General features: G+C 52.2%; 2 protein-coding genes across 5 annotated transcripts in view; one reads left to right on the top strand and one right to left on the bottom strand.

Annotated features, from left to right (window-relative positions):
• The window catches only part of LOC116946625 (solute carrier family 45 member 4-like), a 54149-nt gene extending 36882 nt beyond the window's left edge, over positions 1-17267 (top strand). For all 4 annotated transcript variants that reach the window (XM_032961718.2, XM_076070018.1, XM_032961717.2 and 1 more), the window contains 4 exons: positions 421-570; positions 2100-2199; positions 4320-4531; positions 5414-17267. In XM_032961718.2, the coding sequence (XP_032817609.2) occupies positions 421-570; positions 2100-2199; positions 4320-4531; positions 5414-5989 (1038 nt within the window). In that variant the 3' untranslated portion in view covers positions 5990-17267. The remainder of the gene's footprint in view (positions 1-420; positions 571-2099; positions 2200-4319; positions 4532-5413) is intronic.
• The window catches only part of EPHX2 (epoxide hydrolase 2), a 20182-nt gene continuing 16374 nt past the window's right edge, over positions 16060-19867 (bottom strand). Inside the window, exon 19 of the mRNA XM_032961724.2 lies at positions 16060-19753. Within this exon, the coding sequence (XP_032817615.2) occupies positions 19669-19753 (85 nt within the window). The 3' untranslated portion in view covers positions 16060-19668. The remainder of the gene's footprint in view (positions 19754-19867) is intronic.

The following is a 19867-nucleotide window of genomic DNA, read 5'->3' as shown; positions in this document are numbered from 1 at the left end:
ACGTCACCTGTCCATCGCCTTATCGCTCTCCGTGGCAGCCCTCGTCTGCAAAGCTTAGGCGAGAACCATCACCGGTGCTGCTTGGCGAGCGTGTGAGGTGGGCCGGAGGAGGCGGGTGGGCGGGCGGGCGGGCGGGTGGGTGGCACAGCCTGGTGTGTGCGTGGTGGTGACGATTATTTGAACCGGTCCTGGGTCTCCCCTAGGTCGACTCGACCTCAAATGATTACCTGGTGCGGTGTGTAAAAATATCGCCACTGGGGAGACAATGGTGGCCGATGGTGGTGCTTTTCCGCCACACCCTCGTGTTCCGTTCCGGCCTACATAGGTGCTCGCTCAACAGCACTTTCCAACAGTCTGTTAAGGAAATACGGGGGGGGGGGGGGGAATCTTTGTGTTTTGTGTGCCCGCGTTGTGCCGCAGGTGCGCCTGCTGTGGCTCTCCATGCTGCGCATGCCCCGTGAGCTGCGCCACCTCTGCACCTGCCACCTCTTCACGTGGTTTGCGCTCATCTCGGCCGCCGTCTTCTACACCGACTTCATGGGTCAGATGGTCTACAGCGGGGACCCCACGGTGAGAGGGAGCGCCGGGGAGGCGGCGGTACGAGGATCGGCGTTTAGTTACGCGACGCGGCTGCGCGTGGATTCCGCAAAGCTTTTAGACACGCGTTCCTCTTCGGAAGCTGCGAGATGTTAACTACCTCGCCTGGTATACAGGAGATCGTGCGTTCCATCTCGAACCTGACACCTGCTGTATATTTTTGCCTGTTCTCCCCATGGTCGCGTGGATTTTTCTCCGGGTCCTTTTAGAATCAACACGCGTTGAAAGTATTTGGCTGCTATACATTTCCACGTGATAAGCCACTTCCTTGGGCTATCATTTGTGGCCAGGTCGTTTCTGAAAAATAGAAAAAATAGCTCAGTGGGCCATACCTGGTAAAATAAATAAAAAAAATCGTAGTTTAATTATATCGGTGTGGAAGCTGTAGGGTAGTGGTCAGGGCATACTTACGAAAAGCTCTCTTTGCTCTGGTTTAACTCGTGCAGTGGGACCGGTTTTCAACTCTGTAAGTTCCTAAGAGAAATAAAGAAATAATAACACCCGTGACATTATTAAAAAAAGAGTAGGACATGTGGTGCGGTTGAAAATTTTCAACATATATGCAAAAAATTCGTAAAACTCACCTACTATGCTTAAAGCCACGAAGCAATATGGCCTCCCAAATGTACTCACTTGTGGAACGTAGCACCTCCCCGTCGTGGTAGCCGTGTGCCATGGAGCGAATGAAAAATGCGTTGATGAATTGACTCGATATGAGCAGGGGTCGGCAAGCAAAGGAACAAGGCGACCATTTTTGTTCCCCCGATTTCGAAAAAATATATATTTCACAAGAGCCCGCGATGCAATGCGAGCACGAGACCATTGGCAGCGGCAGGTTGCCGACCCCCGGATATGGGTTTCCTGAGCCAGGCCGGGGAGAGCCGGCGCTCTGACCTTGCGTCCTGCCCACGGGACCTCTGCGAGCGCGGCGGCGCGAAGGCGCCACGCTCGCGCGGAGTTTTATTCACTCTGACAGCAGCTCGCTGTTTATGTGCCTGTCGAGAAGAAGGATGACTCCCGAGTATGGCTCATTAACAGAATCCGATGAGACGTACCCCACCCCCACTCCACCGTCCTCCACCGCTTCCACCAATGAGAAGACAGATTCCATTGCTTTACATGAACTAATAGGAGAGTACAGACGAGGCGTGGGCAGCATAAGAGCATGCCTAATTGCTCACGAGCTGAGCCCAGGGCAGGCAGGGGATACGACCCCCCCCCCCCCCGCACCCTCTCGCAGAATCGTGCCTTGGGGTCTTGGGAGCCAAACCCGTGGGAAAGTTGATCATCAAACCTACGTCGCGTTTTTTTTGTTTGAGCTTGTGCTGTACAGCTCGTGCCGAGCGACGCGCAGTACAACCCGGACGGAGAGCGCTGTGAACGTACGAGCATTGCTGTTCAACGTGCGTGCGTACGTGCGAACGAAGGAGCGGCCGAACCGCCGCCCCTCGCAAAGGCGAGCTCACGCTTCACCCGTACGTTGTTGTCGCTTTACCCGGCAGGCTCCTGCCAACTCGACCGAGGTGCGTCTGTACAATAGCGGCGTGCAGATGGGCTGCTGGGGCCTCACTGTGTACGCGCTCACGGCAGCAGCCTTTTCAGGTACCATAGCTCCTAGGGGTTTTCTCCCCTCCCCCCACCCCACCACTCGTCAAGGAATGTAAACCATCACGTGAGCTCCGGTCATCCTCGCAGCAGCGGCTTTTGGCTAGTCACCGAACAAAGACGGTCGCCGCATCACGAGCGTTCAGATGCCCTTCTGTGCCCGTCTGGAACACTCTCCCTTCCGATATGATGAAGCTACTGGGAGCTGAGCACTTTTAAATAATCTATATTGAAAACTAATTTCTCTAGAACTGCTTTTTGTGTTTTAGTTTGTTGTCCTCCCCCGCACCTCCGACTAGCTACGTACGGTACGAAATAATTTGAACATACGTACATAAATACACCTCTTGCCCCGACCCCCCCCACCTCCCCCCCCTCCTGGCCCCCCACTACTCGTGAGAGTCCCCTTGACCCTTCCGGCTCTGTCCCTCTGCTCGCCGCGATGGGTTGCCAGTTTGATCTCCCGCTCATTTCGCACGATGCCTCGGGAGCGTGCTTTATGGGTTTCTTTTTTTAATTAAAGCTCGTCCCTAATTTATTTTGCGAGGGAATTGTTCTCTGTTTTTTTGTGTCCATGGGGAAAGGCACGTCCTGTTTCACGTGTGCTCATGAAAGTGTAATTGAATGAGTTAATGCTTTTTTTGAAAGCGGAGCGTTGGATTCCGACACTCGCCCCGGTCTCCCAAAGCGGCACGGTCCTTCTGCGCTCACACAGAACATTGATTCCTGAAATCTTGCACGTAACCATGTGTGTGCATGCGTGTGTTTTTGCGCGCGTGCTTACAAAGCACCGCCATGTGTAAAAGCGCACCTGCTCGTGGTTTTATGCACGCTCTGCTGTGCTAGCGAACATAAATTGCACGACTATCGATTGTTAAATTTACTCCATTGACGATGTTTCAAGTGACGCCCGTTACAATCTGTGGGCCGGCGCTCATCTTGTTAATTAAACTGCAGCTTAATTCATTTGGCGATCACTGTATCAGCCGGAGAAAGTAAACGTCGCTCTGCTTTTGCCACGTCCGTGTCACCGCACGCTCTCCGCCGCTATTACTTGACCCCATTATTACTTTACCCCATTACTTGACCCCATTATCAACCTCACGAGCTATTCTCCGGTTCTCTTATTGACGGGAGCGACTGTAATGCCAGAAAAAATGTAGCTGCATTGGTTCTCCGTTGCACCTCCCTAATTCACTAGAGTGACCATTACTCATCGCTACGCTGAAATTGGCCAATCGTGATCGTCGCCACCGGTTTGTTTCTTCGGGAACGTTCTGCAGACCGCCATTACGTATTTCCCAAAGCTCTCGCGGGCATTGTTGAACCCAGTGCTGCTACCGCCCCCTTGTCCCCAACCCTGCCTGTTGTTTTCCTTAAAATTGGACGGGTTACATCGGCCGTGAATCAAGATGGCCGGGTCACACTTCATCAGTTAAAAGAAGGAAGATAGCGATGATGTGTTCAAAAGGGGTGGGTGGGGGAAAGTAGAAAAAAGGAGCCTTTTGCATCCAGAGATAGTCTCACAGTTACCGTCACAATACCAGAGCAGCACAGCTGTGCAGTGGACGTCACAAGGCACAGAGCAATAGGATTGCGCAGACGAACCAGGAGGGATGCGATGGTCCACTCTGTGCTGTCCGATGAATTATCACAATTTGGTGTCACGATTTGATTTATGAATCAATTATTTGTTTGTCCTTGTGGTATACGCAGAATCTGTGGTGGCGTGAATCACCATGATCTGTAGTGGCATGAGCATACATGAATCAGAAATAATCAATTCTCACACACACGATTTGATGTTGTGTGGCCAGCGTATACATTTCTCGTGTTACAAAAGTTTATACAAAAAATTGGCAATTTTTATTTTATATACGACGCCCATCGCACTTGGAATGACAATTGCATTGACGACGCTGCATTTTGTCTGCTTCTTGGCTGGTTTTGAATAAATACCATGTGCACGAACCATACCTGTTAATCTATCTATCCCTCTAAGAATCGGCTTTACAATCTGCTGCATCTCTGACAACCAGAGAGTGCGCCCCGTTTGTGCGACCGTCCTTGTTGCTGTGCTGCGCCGACTCTTCCCCCCAACCCCGCTCCCGGCCCAGCCGTGCTGCAGAAATACATGAGCGAGCAGGAGCCCTGCGTGAAGGGCGTCTACTGCCTGGGCACGCTCGGCTTCTCTGTCGGCATGTCCATCATGGCCGCGTTTCCCAACGTCTACGTCTCCATGGTCATGATCTCCACCATGGGGCTGGTGTTCATGAGCATCGCCTACTGCCCTTACGCGCTGCTGGGGCAGTACCACGAGCTCAAGGAGGTGGGTTCTCTCTCGCCTGACCCCCTGGGCAGCCGCGGCTTTTTTTTTTTAAACAACAACAGTGGCACGGCACGCACTGGACTAGAGGAACGCTGGGGGAACTCGAGTAAACGAACCCCAAAAAAACCTGTATCGTGAACGAAACTAAACGTTGGCTTTGTGCCGTGCGGACGCTGACAAGCTGCTGCGCGGGAGAGGAGGACCGCTCTCGGCCTCCTGCCGCCCGAGAGCGTCGCGACGGCGCGCGCGCTTTGACCTTCGTCGCACAGCTGGAGCCCGCGGTCGTCGTTTCGACGACGGCAGCCGTCCCGACACGTTCAAAGGAATCGACGCGCGTTCGTCAATATTTCGTCGCGCGTTTATTGTTTGTGCTCGTGCACCACTGGCAGCGCAGTCTCGCACGGTGCGTACTTTGTGTTGTGCTTCTGGCATCGTAGGGGATTTTATTTGGCCCGATCGCCAACGCAGCCACTTGGTGACCAGGCTGAGAATATCAGTTCGTTACGCTTGAGAACCTGGTTTTAATCACAGATTGTTGCCTGGATTTGAAACCAAGGTTCTCCCAGGATATCCCTTTATTTTGAAGCTCGCGTGATTAACACGGAAGTAATTTGACTGTGCAGTGCAGCTACAAGTTCAGTGTGCTAACCATTAGGCCACGGCAGCATCACAGTATATATATAGATATAAAATATGATATTTATATCGGTCGTACAGATGGCAAGCTTTTGGCTCATGTGTAATTAACAGCCCTTCTGTTCATTATACATGAGCCAAGCATTTGCTTGAGCGCCCATGACCCTGGGGAGGAGCTGTTGCTTTGCATGTCTCCCATCACCTTAGCCCCCCCCCCCGTCTCCCCCCACCCGCCCCCCCACACAGTTCGTACACAGCAGCCCCGAGGGGACCAAGCGTGGCTTTGGCGTGGACTGCGCCATCCTGTCGTGCCAGGTGTACATCTCGCAGATCCTGGTGGCGTCGGCGCTCAGCGGCTTCATCCAGGCGACGGGCTCGGTGCGCGTGGTGCCCATCGTGGCGGCCATCGCTTCCTTCGTCGCCTTCCTCGTGGCGGCCTTCCTCGTTGTGTACCCGGCCGGCCACGCCGAGCGTCGTCTCGAGAAGGCCAGGGCCCAGGGGGCGGCGGCGGCGGCGGCGGCGGCGGCAGCGGCGGCTGACGACGACGTCGGCGCCGCGACCCCGACCCCGACGGCCGTGACGACGGCGGGCTCGAGCGCGACCGCAAAAGCGGCGCCGGCCGCGGGAAAGGAGGAGGAGCGGCGGACTTCCCCACAGGAGGCAGAGCTGAGCAACGGGCTGCTCAAGGGGCGGCCGTCGTTGCCGCCGCTGCCACCGCCGCCGCCGGCCGAAGTGGAGGCGCGGGAAGAGAAGGCCTCGGGCGAGAATTGGCGGATTGGGAGCAGCGGGAAGAATCGTGAGGAGGCGGAGACTTTCCTGTGAAGCTCCCGCTGATTAATAGATTCTCCACCCCCCACCCCCCTTTCTCCTCTTCCTTCTGCCGCGCCCTTCAAACGAACGAGTTTCTTCCTTTGCGAGCAAGAAGCTTGCAGTTTTTATTGTTTTGTTTCGACGTCGTTCGTTTTCAACCTTGACGAGTTTCAACTTTGTTTCTTTCAACCTCTTTAATTGTGATGCCTAAACGATGGGCCGGTGACAGAAAAGGCGAAACGAGTGGAAAACAAACCCCCAGCGGTTGTGCTTGTTGATTGGGTACCCTTGCAATAATAACAAGAGTGAGTTTCTACAAGACAATTATTAATGATTGTGCGTGATTTTTTTGTTGTTGTTACAATCTTCTTCCCTAATCCATTGACAGGTCACATGCATACACACTGGTACGATCGGTAATGTGTGCAATCTGTCGGTGAGTACGATGCAGGAGTTGTGCGGTATAAATGTCCGGGGGTGGGTCGGGGGGTTGGGCGCTGGTGGGGGCTGTTTCTGGCGATTCAGAAAGGGCACCCAGGAAAGGCTCTGAGCGACGAGGTGGACGTTTCGCCGAGACTTAGACTGCACGGCTCTCCGCTGCCAGAAGCGGGATACAGAAGCTGCCGTGAATTGACCGTGTGGCAAACGTTTTTTTTCCTTCATTGATATTTGTTTCACTTTGTTTACTCCAGGAAAGTCACGTGACTCTTCCTCGGGGGGGGGGGGGGGTGTGGGGTTGCTGTCAAGTTTTTTTTTCAGTACTAGGGAGCAACGATTGCTTTTTGTAATCCCAGTGAATTAATTATCCCGGGGACATTTTTCACATTTGGCACACGATGGCACTGCTCATTGCGAATTAGCGTCGAGGGATCTGTAATGTCCGCCGAGAAGCGGGCCGGCATGCATGCGTGCGTGTTTTTTTTTTTACGGCCGCTAGACACCGCCGCAGTATTAACCAGGGCGGCCGCTGGATTCGACATCACGAGCCTTTGCCACAACGAGCGGCGAGAACGCTGGGCCCCGTCACTGCCCCGAGGCGCCAAGTTAAATGCATAGTATGCATAGCGGTCATTAAATAAATGGGAGTATTTTGTTTACCCTCGGTTTAACACAATATAAAAAAGGTGGCCATTCTATGCGAAATTTTCTATCAATCACCCTCCACCACCCCACGAGATTGTAACGTTTGTCGGGTGGTGGAGGGTTATTGACGAAATTTTCGTCCCAAAACTATAAATTTGGCCCAAAACCCCCAAAAAACATCGATCAATGAAGTAAAAACAATTACAGCTAAAATATCGTCTTTGATAACATCCGCCTATTGTATTCGCTATGGGAAACCAACGCTTTAAACAAGTTACCTAAAAATTTGCAAGCCGTCCAGCGCACCGCATATCAATTATCAGCGGCGCGCGGTACGTGTTGATACATACGCACGGGCACAAACACGTACCGCCGTACCCCACACGCCCACGAGTGGCATTGCTCGATCGATGACATCAGTGAATCACGATAACAATCGCCACGATGCCGTGATACCAAATCGTACGTTTTGTTATTCGTTGTCGGCCGTTAAGCAGGCTGACGCTAATAGCGTATCACGTCGGTCTGTGCGCGGAGCATTGAGCGCTCGTCAGCGGTGTCTTGTCCTGAGTGCACGTGGCTTAGGGGTCGGCGTTAATTAAAGCGAAGGACGACTCAAAAGGGCTCATTTCAGACACGCACAGCTCGACGTTGTAACATTAGGCCGGGCCACGTGCGTTCAACGCCACTCTAGAGCATCTAGCTGCCCAACTGTCCTCAAAAGGGCAGGATATGGATGAGTGCTTCACAGGAAAGTGAACTCCCTTACCTGGTGTTCCCATTGTCTGGTGCAACCTCCCATGAGTCAATCTGCACTGCTGACTCTCCCCCCCCTTCCATCACCCTCCCCCCCCTCATCCTCCCCCTATCTCCCTTACTTCAACAGTGGGAGGGAGTGGGCAAGTTAATGCTTGAGACTTTTCTAAAATGCCCTTAATCCGATCGGCCTAGAGAGCCTGAGATTGGATGCTATGAATAGAAATGTAAAGTTTCCACTCTTGCCGCCTGGGTGCCAATGGAGATGTGCACCGTCCCTCATTGCTCATTGACGTGGCAATTTACTTGAGTAATGCCCGCTTGATATATCCCGTGTGCTTGCACTTCGTGGCAGATTCAAATTCAATTCCTAGCCGAGCGCCAAACTGAGCGTGCACCATCCTCATTACCCCTGCGGGGTGAATTAAAATGGGCACTGCTGTGCGGGGAAGTCAACTTTGGCCAGATCCTGTGAATGTTTCAGTCAACAGCCGACCTCCATGACCAACTCTCGCTAACCTCGTCCGTTGTCGCCTATCTTTTGGGCATCCACCCCCTTGGTCGCCGCCGACCTCCGGCTGCCACTCCGGTGCCGGTGCTCGGTGACGCTCCCTCCGTCATGCTGCACGTCTCTCCTCTCCACCGCACACCGCCCCCCCCGCCCCCCCCCCCCCCCATTGATTTAATCCGCAATGTTCTGCATTCAATTTCAAGTTTTCTTAAACAGTCCTGTCGTGAAATTCCTAGCATCCTGTGAATGCGCGTGCACCTCAAGGCCAGGGGCTTCTTTACCGGTTGCTTTTCCGAGGCGTCCCGCTCGACACAAACCTCGCTTGGATGTTTTAATGCAAACAATGCTCTCTTTGCCGCTTCCAAATTCCATCGTTCGAGCTGCTTTATCCCTCCTGTGCCCCTAGCGCGAGAGTGACACGCGGGGGAGAGGGAATGAAGCACACTCCGACCGAGTTCCTGGTGCGACTTCACCACCCGGCGCGAAAGATGGTGCCAGTATTCGGGGAGCGGAGAGCGCCCGGCCTTGGTGCTCCGTCTCGCTGTGCAAGCGGTCGGCCTCTGCATTATTCAACCCGATGGTTGGCACGGTTGGGCATTTCGCGGCAAGCTCGGACCGAGGGTGTTTCCCCTGTACACCATCTCCCTGGTGTCATGGGAAGGGGAGGAATATGTCACCTTAGAGGCAGGATGGAGAACTACGTTGTAAATGCATTGTCTCGAGTGGTGTATTATTACGCAGCTGACAAGAAAATATCCCGGTGGGAGACTAAATGCCCCGAGAATGCCGACAGATTGCCCAGGACAGTTTTGATCCTGGGAAATCCGGGACAGCTGGCAACCGTAGACTCGGCTGAGGTTTATGCAGCGTTGACTGATGATGAACCGTTCCGCTGTTCGGATCACAGTTGATTGCAGCTCGCGGGACTTGGGAGGACACGGTAAATGCTTCGAGTGGCTCTTGACGTTCCGCGCGGTAATTGCTGGTAATGGTCCGCGACTTGTCCATGCAAAAATGGCACAAGGTGGGAAGGAGTGACACGGGGTGAATTGCTATTTTGCATATACCCACCGACCGCTTCCCCCAATTGGTGGCAGCGTTTCCATGGACGCGGAATCTCCCCCGCGCGATGATCTTTTTTTTTTGGCAATCATTCGAATCCTCCCAAAGCAAAGCGGCACTTTCGACCTGGACGTGAAGACAGGCGAGCGGTGTGCCTCACCGCAGCGTAACCGAGATGCTCAACCACACCCAACGCTTTATATCTGTGTTTTTCTGCGCGTGGTGTCCCGCGGGGGCGGTCGCGGAGGGAACCGAGTGTTTCAATCCTGCGAATATCAATTCTTTTCCTCGATTCCTATAGTCCCGTGCGACTCTGTGTGACGTGCGTGGCTGTCTCGTGCACCTCTCCTCTCACTCCTACCCCCCCTGAAGTACAACCCACACCATTACAATTCAATTACCCCGAATGCACTTTTCTGGTAGAACGTACGAAAGCAAATATAGACACGAACGCACGCTGCTGTGACGTGGTGGTGTAAATAGCTTGGGGGGGGGGGGTGGGGGGCGTTGTGTTTTACGGCCCAATGTTCGGTCTCTCTCGATTTAATTCGCTCCCCCCTCTTCCCTTGTCGGCGACTTGCAATACTGACACACGGGTCAGAGTGCCTGCAACCAGCAAATGCAGACGCGCCTACTGCCCAGCAATAACACTGTATGGCTTCCAAAAGACTTAAGCGGCGGCGGCTGCGGCGTGCTTGCGTGCACGTGTTCGCGATCGCGCCCCGAGTATGCTGTCCGTCGTGCTATGTGTCAGGCTGATGCTACTTGTCACAGGTGTAGGGCAAGAAAGTCTTAAATGCTCCTGTCTGTAACCCTAACTTCTAGACCTTAAACCCCCCAACCCTTAAACCGTAACACCAAAACCCTAACCTTATTCCTAACCCGTAAACCCTATGCGTAAATCCTTAACCCTCACCCCTAAACCATAACTCTCACTGCTAACCCTGAACCCAGTCCCTTTTCCTATTCCATAACACTTTAGCCATAACATCGAAACCCTAAACCATAACCCGTCATTATAAAACCATAGCCATAACTTCTAACTCCTGAGCTCTAAACCCTAACCCGATCCCTAACCCATAAACCTTAACTCTCACTCGTAACCCCTTAACCCTTTAACCCTTTAACCCTACACCAAAAAAAACCCCAAAGAAAGAACATCCCTTCATTTCATCAACTGAAATCTAAAGAAGTGGGCATTGTGGAGGACCGCCGCTGTTGGGTAAACGCGACCCAACGATGGCCCGTGAGTGATCGAACATCTTCTCGATGTTTGGATTAAAAAAAATCTGCGGGAATAGCGAGCGGGGAGCGGGTTGTGTCACGCACCGCGAGCGGTGTGCGGGGACCCCGTACCGCTCTCGTTTTTGCACTTTACCGCCCTGCGCCCTCGGCCCATGGGGTGGGGGGGGAAGTCGGTGGGGCGGGCGATGTGGGTGGGGGGTCCCGGATCCGGCCTCAGTCCTGCTGATGAGCACAATGTCGCCGCCTCCGCGGGCAGCGCAGCATCCCGTTGAGATTGGAACTTTATCGGTGAGGGAATCCCAGGGGGTTCACGCCGGGATCTCCGGCGTGCCTTGGCAGACGACTTGAACCGTGCTGTGGCACCGCGGCCGGTCGCTCACGGGTGAAACTTATCCAGCACATGTCAGCTGCGTACGTTGGTGTAAAAAAAAAAGAATAATAATCATGAGAATGTACGAAACATAAAATGCTTGTTTGCGTATATCACGTAGAGTATAATTTTAAGCAAACGGTTGCATATATTTTCATTCTACTGGCACAGGCTGCTGAGTGATATAATATACAAAACGATACACGGGGACGTGTGCGTGCGTAACGACGTGTACCGGTTGGCGTCCGGCGACGTGTACACTTGCTTCGTAGCGTAAGTGCGTACTGCCGTGTGCTTAGCCAAGCGGCTGCATGCGACAACTCAGGCCAGGGGCGCACTCCAAACGTTGCTCGTGCAGTCGCGCCGAGCCGGGCCACGTGCTGTGCGTTAGGTGCGGAGCGGTCTGTTGGGACCTCTGCTCCCTCCTCCCTATGGTTTGACGTCACCGTAAGGGCTGCTAGCAGCAGCCCACACATTTGCACGCTGTCTCTCTCGCCCGCGCGGACAGGCTCGTTTCCCCCGTCCCTTTAACGTTTCATCGTTGCAGCGGCTGCGGTAAGCTGCGATGATTTGCATTTCAGCGCACTGCAATGCGTTGCGTCGTCCGATGCAGCGTTCGTTACTGCAGTAAGCAAACGCATTCTGCTCAGGGCTTAATTCCTCGCTGAATATCTTCCAGCCCCGCAGGTAGGTTGACTGGAATAGATGCCGCATGATGAATAGTCGCCACAACGAGAGGTATATCGGATGTGGTGTGCCGGGTGCTGAAATTATTTCCGGGTCGCTCACCCGGACAGACCCGGTTGTAATCAAGCCCCGGTTGTAATCAAGCCCCGATTCTGCTGCAGTATTGTCGCTTACCAAAGAAGTGAGAAAAAGACTCAAGGTGGTAGAAATCACAGAGAAGATGAGAGAGAAAAGGCTAGTGTGGTTCGGTCATGCAGAGAGACAGCAGGAAAAGTATGTGAGTCAGAAGGTGCAGGTGATGCAAGTGGAAGGAAAGAGATCAAGAGGAAGGCAGAAAAAGACGTGGGGCGATGTAGTGCGATCGGACCGTGGTGGCCCGAAGAGCGGAAAGAGAGATGGCGCAGGAGATGGAAGCGTGGAGAAGGTTGGCAAGGACAGCGGAACACCCCACGTGAGTGGGACAAACGTGTGGAAGAAGAAGAAATGCATGCCGACTTGCGGGTGCCATCGGTGGGGGCACCGTATCTTGCGCTCCGTATGGTCGGCAGCTGCCGGCGCAGCGGCTGGGTGTCGTGGGGGGAGGCGTGGAGCCAGAGACCATCCACAAAGTTTCGGCCCCAAACACAAAACAAAAATTCGTGGTATTTTTTTGAGTCCGCGTATTTCTTCTCCCTTCAACAAGGTGACGAAGGCTGATTACGATGGTGGTGGAATCTTTAACTTCACGGTAGCGCACGGATGGCAGGCTCGGTGCTAATTCAATCGCGCGTAGTTGTGTGGCGTTAATATGACTATAGTGCAGTAGAATTGTTCCTATCCGTGATGAATTAGAGAGCGAACTTAGCAGATCCCATCGGTAAATTCACCAAGAGCCACCAGGAAACATTTACTAGTTTACACCACCAACTCCCAGAGAGTGACTACGCCCCTGCGTAGAGATATGTTAGCTAACGTGACCTCCATTCCCTCTCAAAGATATATGTTAGCTAACGTGACCTCCATTCCCTCTCATAGATATCTGCTAGCTAGCGTGACCTCCATTCACTCCCATAGAGATCTGTTAGCATTAGTGGTGTGAATCTGTATTTTGACCAATGACCACCAGGGGGACTCCTCCCAATACAAATAGTTGCTGCGCCCCTACTCAACAATGCCAGCTCCATATAATAACAAATAATAATTCTCGTTATTGCAGAGAATATCAATTATAACGGCTGCGTCATACTGTATCGTTTTTAGAGCACATGCGACAGTGTGACTGCAGGGACATACAGAGAGCGTTATTAATAACCGTTGAGTCCGGGCTAAAACCTAAATAAGAGTTAACATGATTGTCCAGACAGAATGAGCCTCAAAACGCTGGGGTCTCCTTCTGCCACACTGTTGGTGCTGCTGTGCGTGGCCAGGGAATGAATGAGACGTGGGGTATGGACTGGACCTCCGTGTCCATAGATCAAGTCAACTTCACACGGCATTCGACAAACGCAATTGGCGAGTTAATCACCATACGGTCAAGTGGTGAGTCGAGGATGCGTCCCAAACCATGGTGTCCTACACGAGTCGCCTCGTAGTTCATCTTTGCCATCGAGCGCTGCTGGCGGTGGCGGTCAATCCCTTGAAGCAATAATGCCACGTCCATCTGTACGTCTGTACATAATGTACGTTGAACTTCTTTCGCACAGTACGCAGCCAGTCCAGACGCCACCGCCGCCGTTCTTTCCCCATCGTGAATGTATTTGCTTTGCGCGAGGCCAGCGAGTCCGGGCATGCGTTGGCCTCTGTGGGCGGCGCGGGCCCACCGAGCCGCACCGGCAGGCGTTGTCCCGCGTTTGTTACTTTTCGTGATTCGAATGTCTTCGGCCAGTATTGCCGTTGCACTACCTTCCGGTGTGGCCCTGCCCGATCGTCGATCGCCAGGGATCGCGCGCCGCCTCCGAGGAGTGCGCGCGAGCGTTCGGAAGCGCAAGGTTCGCAGCGCAAAAAATCGGCAAACGGATTCCCGGCGCGTTCACCTTTCGTGCAGGCGAAGGCTCCAGGAAACCCTGCGCAGGGTGCGGCAATAAAGTCAGGAACCATAGCCATGTCAATGTGGGTATGTCGACCACTTTTCCCCCCCTCCTCCCCCCCATTTCCTTTCCACCGCACAACACCGAGCCGTGCCCAGTCCGCGCCGAACAACAAGGCTTAGCGGGGGCGCTAGGTTGTATTTCCTGCCCCTGGAATCCGAGCAGTGCTAAAAATATCAACCCGGCCCACATCTGGGCCTGCTATGTCTTAAGCCGCAATTCAAATGTCTCGCGTGGCCGGAGTCGTCACAGCCTGGTCTCGGCTCGGCAAATAGACGGTGGAAAACTGTGAGAGCCCCGCGCTGGCACGGCTCGGATGTGCTGGTGGGAATTGGGGGGGGGGGGTGGTGTGTGGGGGTAGTTGAGCAACGTTGAAGTGTCCTGTGCGGAACGGATTGAGTCGCGCGGTGCGCGGTTCGAGCGTCCGCCCACCGTTGACCGAACAGGCGATGGCTCCTGACTTTGCCCGCACCGTGGTTTCGCGCACGTCCTGACGAATGAACGAGCGGTGTCGCAGCTCGGTACTTCCCGTGTACGTTTTTACCGGTCGCCGCTGATGCAGCTCTTCTGATGTGATTCCTGGTTGTGCCCGCCGGTGTTGCCCGGCACGATTGTCGGACGTACGCCGTACGGGAAGAAAGCTCCCAGCGCGTGGAGCGAAACGTCGGACACGATCCGAAATCGCATCGGGGAGAGAGCGTAAACTATGGTGTTGGAAAATGACAACCAAAATGTTTGAGGCGCGGTTAATTTAACAGTTAAGCGGTTTCATTCTGTTTGCGAAAGGCGGGAACAGTTATGTAAAGGCCTTAACGTGGATTGTGTTACTACGTGGGGTTGCCCTGGTATGCCTTGTTTACTGAACGTTCTCGGCATTTGTCTCCGTCTGCTGCATGGCTGACGGTTTGCGTTTTTTTTTTACAGACGTGGTTCGAGCAACAAAAAAAACCATGAGCTGTAGGGGGAATGTCTTGAGCTGCACATACGCATGGGAGAACTTGGTGCTCTGTCGCCCGCGCTTTATCTCATCGCTGTGAACGCCAACGTTGCAATAGACTGAACGGACGATGGCAAAGTTGCACTGTGATATAACCCACGTGGATGTTGACGATTTCTGTCTCGGATCGACCTTCCTTGATGCTCCGCGTCTCCTCCGGAGAAGTCCAGAACAGCAGCGTCTGCCGGGTCGACTTGCCATTTTGGCCAGGATTAAGATCAGAAGCCGGGAATGACCACAATCAAATTACGAACCGAAGCCCGTTTTTTTGTCGAGGTAAATTTTATTCATGCTGTCATGAACCCTTCAAAACGAAACGTTTATTATTGACGATTGCATTTGCTACGGACTAGAGGGCACTGCTAGGCCTCGGCAAGGTAAGGTAATTTACCCTTTTTACCGGGTAAAAGGGTAAAGATAAAGGTGTCGACATGCCAAGGGGTAAGGTAAAGGGTAGCGTAAAGGTAGCGCAGAATAATTACCCGGTAAATACCTTGTTTACCGCTCGCTAAAAGCTCCGTGGTGCAGTCCGTGGCCTCCATTTCAAATTGGAATCATCGAGAGTATTCTATATGAATAAAGCGCTCTACCTAGCATTTACCTGTTCTAAACCTTGTCCATGTATAGTAGTGCCCCAGTAATTACTCTGTAATCGGGTAATTTGTATGGGGTAAGGGTAAAAGGTGTAAAGGTAGGCTCGTTGCATTTGACCTTTTACCTTACCTTGCTAAAGGGTCAAAGGTAAGGGGGTAGAGTGATTGTATTGTGGTAGGGTAAATGTAGGCTGGTTGTTTTTACCTTTTACCTTAACTTGCCGAGGCCTAGGCACCGCACTGGTCCGGCTTGTTGAGAGTGTGAAGACGGGGAGCTGTCTGCTTCGAGCTCGAATCTCCCCTTGCCTGGTCTGGTGTGCGCACTGGGCAGGATGCACATGTTGTCACGTGTCATCACGTGTGCTCAGGTGGCCGTCACCTGCAGTGGCGGTATCGCTGTGTCCTCGAAATCCTTGGGTTGTGCGTACCCCAGCATCTATTCGTGTTCTTAACAAAATCTACATTATTTTCCACGGAGACCAAAATGTTGCACTTTTTCAGCTTGTAATGTTATTTCAATTTGCTTACTTAAAAAAAGGTTCAAATAATTAGCACTAAAGCCACAGGAAATGTTAATACAATCCTTGAACACGGCCCAATGCCACGGTTGTCGCTGTCTGGCACGTGGTGCGGAGTGGAAATGCGGCTGGTGCTAAGGTCAGCATGGCTCTGCGATGTTAGAGCGTCGGGACTGCGATTCGATTTTTGTCCCCCCCCCCCCCCCATTCTTTTCACGTTTTACGAGGCTCCCTAAAAAATCCCGTTATTACCTGACACAGTATATATATGTTCACATTACTTTGAGGACTCGGTAATTGTTTGCAGACAGCAGCACGCTCTCTCTCTTGCTCTCTCCGTCTCCTCACCGGGCACTTGTGGGTGCCCCCTACGCCGCCCAGGTATTGCGTGGGCCCCCACACGCCTGGTGTTTTATTCGTCCGTACGGTGCCACCACCTGAGACAGCGTGACATTGGCGGTCCCAGTTTCACGATGTGGCCACAATAACAGCCGATTGTGCGATACCCGTTTAAAATGCGTTGGGGGTTACAGCGGACGTGTTCGCTATATAAATGCGTCGGTAGGTACGACTCAAGTTGTGCTTTTCGCCTATGGTGGTTACCGATTTATACCCCCCGCCGAAATTTACCGAGATCGAGCAATCGAAGAATAGGGTTTTCCCCCTTTTTTCTGGCAACAAAACAGCTGTGTTGAGATGTTAAAACACCAAACTGAAACCTTTTACGAGGAATCATGTCTGCATTAACCACAATGCTTGTGGTCAGAATGCAAACAAAAAACATACTCTGATAATATATGCATTGTCTTTGAAACTGATTGGTCCACACCAGAGGACAGCTTTGTCCCAAACGGTGTTCGACCAGAGGACGCCGTCCAGAGGACACCTTTTGGTCTAACACCGTTTGGGACTAGGCTCAAATGAAAACTATTTTGGTACTGGCAAAGGTCCCATCATCCAGTAATCGCTAAAAAAAACCTTGCGAGTCGCAGCCCCGCCGACCAGCGGAGGTGTCTGGGTATTGTTACCGACTGACGTCTTTCGGTAACTAACGAAACGTTTCGAGAAGGAGACGATGTTTTAAGAGAATATTGCTGCTCAGTTTTCCCGACCGATGACTATTTAAACGCCGGCATCTGGCGAGTCGTCTCGAGCGAGCACGCTGCCCAGTATGGAAGTTCGCGTGCTCCGTCGCTTGAACCGCGAGGTTCAAGAACAAAACAACAACAACAAAACATCCCGATCAAGGTGACGGCACACGCTTCATTTCATCGCTACGCCGTGTTAAAATATGCATGACGTACTTTCCGTGCAACCGGTGATATTGCAGGACATTCCTCTTTTTGAGTCGACGTTGTTTCGAATATGCAAATCAACACAATAAACGTACAGTTGCATGCGATTACCGCGATTCTGTCTCGTTGTTTTCATTGCCCGCTTCAATCGACGAAATTATCGGCGACTCGCCGTCGTTGCATTGGTTACATTTGCGCCGTCCTCACCATTTGGAGCCTGCGCCGTTCGGGATGTTTACCCAGCAATGTTATTCATGCACTCGCAATTCACCATACATTTTAAGACTAACACTAAAGACATGAATGTTGTTGGTTTTTTTTTTCAGATAGCTTAACGAATAACCCGAATTATGCGGACACAAACGAGAGTAGTCTGGAGCACATTTAGCTTTCCGAATTTAGTTCGTGCTCGTTTGCGGTGAATTTTATTTCCAGCGTGTTCTTGTGTTGATTATGACCTCGAATTTCGTCTGCAGCCACTTTCTTACTATCTCGAGTTCTGCTATACTGTATGGCAGGCTTAGTGGTGTAAATAATAAATGATGCTGCCGCAAAAAAAAAAACATGATTCCTTATTAATGAGTTAAACTTACCGGGGGGGGGGGGGTGGCACGTGGCCCACAAAGGGGCACTTGGAGGGACGATTCGTGGGTCACACAGATATGAGTTGTGAACAGGGCTTAACTTCTCGATATTATCCGGAACGCTGCTAGGCTGGCTTGGAATAGGGATTATCGGCCTAAGGCATTGCCACTTGAGTACCAAGTACTCTGTATGAAGTCCTACATTATTGTATACCTGCAGTTCCTACGCACAAGGTTTAAAGATATTGAAAACAATAAGGTGAAGGTGGATGCGGTGTGCCAAGATAGTTCCGGGAACAGTGTTCTGAACTTTTCTGGCTAAAATTAAAGCACCGGTTGTTAAAACTCCCCATAACTAACAGCGATAGCCCAGGCCCTGACGTGGCTCCATCTCCACAGTGGTGGTTCTACCAATCTCTGCCACTGCTCCATTGGCGACGTTAAAACTTTTCTTCTCAAAATACTTTTTTCGTACTATGCGCAGCGTCTGCAGATATGGGTCAAATTTGGATATATAAATCTACGTTGATGCCGAGATGGCCAGAAGATGACGACACAGCGAATGGGACCATGAACCCAGCTGGTGGGTTTCTTGTTGTTCCCTCCAGACAGTGGTGGGATGTTAACTATCTCTCCTGGTATACAGGAGGTCGTTAGTTAAATCCCGACCCTGTCGCCTGTATATTTGGAGTTTGCGTGTCTCTCTCCCTGTGGTCGCGTGGATTTTTCTTCGGGTTTTCGAGGTTTTTTCCCCTCCACATATAGGAATATGCGTGTGGAGTATTTGGCTGCTATACATTTTCACACGATAAGCCACTTCGTTGAGCAATAATGTGTGGCCAGGTCGCTTCTGAAAAATAGCTTTATAGCTCGGTGGACTTTACCTGGTCAAATACAAAATAGTTTAGTTTTACATTAATTGGATATCTGTGAAAAAGAGCTTGATAGCTCATTGGATTCCTCCAGGCTACTAAATAAAGATTATGATTATGTTTAAAAGCAGTGGGACGGTAACAAGATAGGCCTGAATAAAAAAATACTCAACCCTTCTCAAGCCACCTCAAGGCCTCCCCACGTGGGTCATGATTTTTTTTTTTACCATACTTCTCCACGATGGGCAATGCTGGCTGGTTAAGGGCTTGTGTAGGGGTGGGAACCCATTCTGTCATCGCTTGTCACCGATGTCAGCCGAGGTGGCCCGGAATTAATAAACTCTGGTCCCGCCGGGTTCAGAGCACAGCACGCAAATTACTTCATCGCCAACTCCACTCTCATGGACACCTGGAGGACATTTATTGATGGAATGTTTATTGATTGCTTGGATGTATAACCACCACCAATTAACCACTGCAGGCACTCCCGCTTCGCTTGCTCAATGTGTAAGCCACCAATACCAATATACCAATAGCCGCCATTCGCCACTAAGTGACGGTGACGTCACCACGGCACCTGTGCCAGGCCAGGTGCGCTTTGAGGCCACGTGAAGTGTTGAAGGCTCGCTGACAGGATGTCACGGGATAGACCCTGGTGCCATGGGTTGAATGACTGAGATGACTGGCAGATGCCACCACCTGTGCCCCATACTGTGCCAACTTGCTGAATTTTAGCCGCCCGGTGCTCTGCTCGTTGTTGTGAGCGTCGCTCCTCTGCCCTCCGTTGTTGTTGGAGGGCGGCTGCCTCTAACTGTCCAGTAGCGTGCAAGAGCCTCCTCCACAAAGGCCGATCTTGACACTGCTGGTACCAGTCTTTGGCAAGTCCATTCAGCTCGACCTCCTCCCGTACCCCATCAGCTCCATCTCTTCTCCATCCCGTGTCGTGCCCATTAAGACCACCCCCCCTCTATCTGGCAAAACAGAAAGCTGCTTGGGCATGCGGTTGTTGGGCATGCAAGGGAGCTACATGACCCAGCCAAGGTACGCCTCCTTCAGAGCTTGGCTTGCTTCTGGTGCGCGCCCAGCTCGTGCACCTTTGCCAGCCACTCAACCAGGATCTTGTTGAGCTCAGCAGGGCTGCAATATAACAAAAAAGAGCATTAAACGTGGCAACCTCTTTTGTCAAACCCTTCCAAGCGAGTTCCCTTTCCAAAGGGTCCTCTCGCTGGCGACGACCCCCCCCCCCCACGC

Source organism: Petromyzon marinus, chromosome 27 (assembly GCF_048934315.1).
Source record: "Petromyzon marinus isolate PM22_M1 ecotype Great Lakes invasive population chromosome 27, UKy_Petmar_22M1.pri1.0, whole genome shotgun sequence".
NCBI classification, from domain to species: domain Eukaryota; kingdom Metazoa; phylum Chordata; class Hyperoartia; order Petromyzontiformes; family Petromyzontidae; genus Petromyzon; species Petromyzon marinus.
Note: the sequence above shows the minus strand (reverse complement) of the source record. Positions and strands in the feature narration are given on the sequence as shown.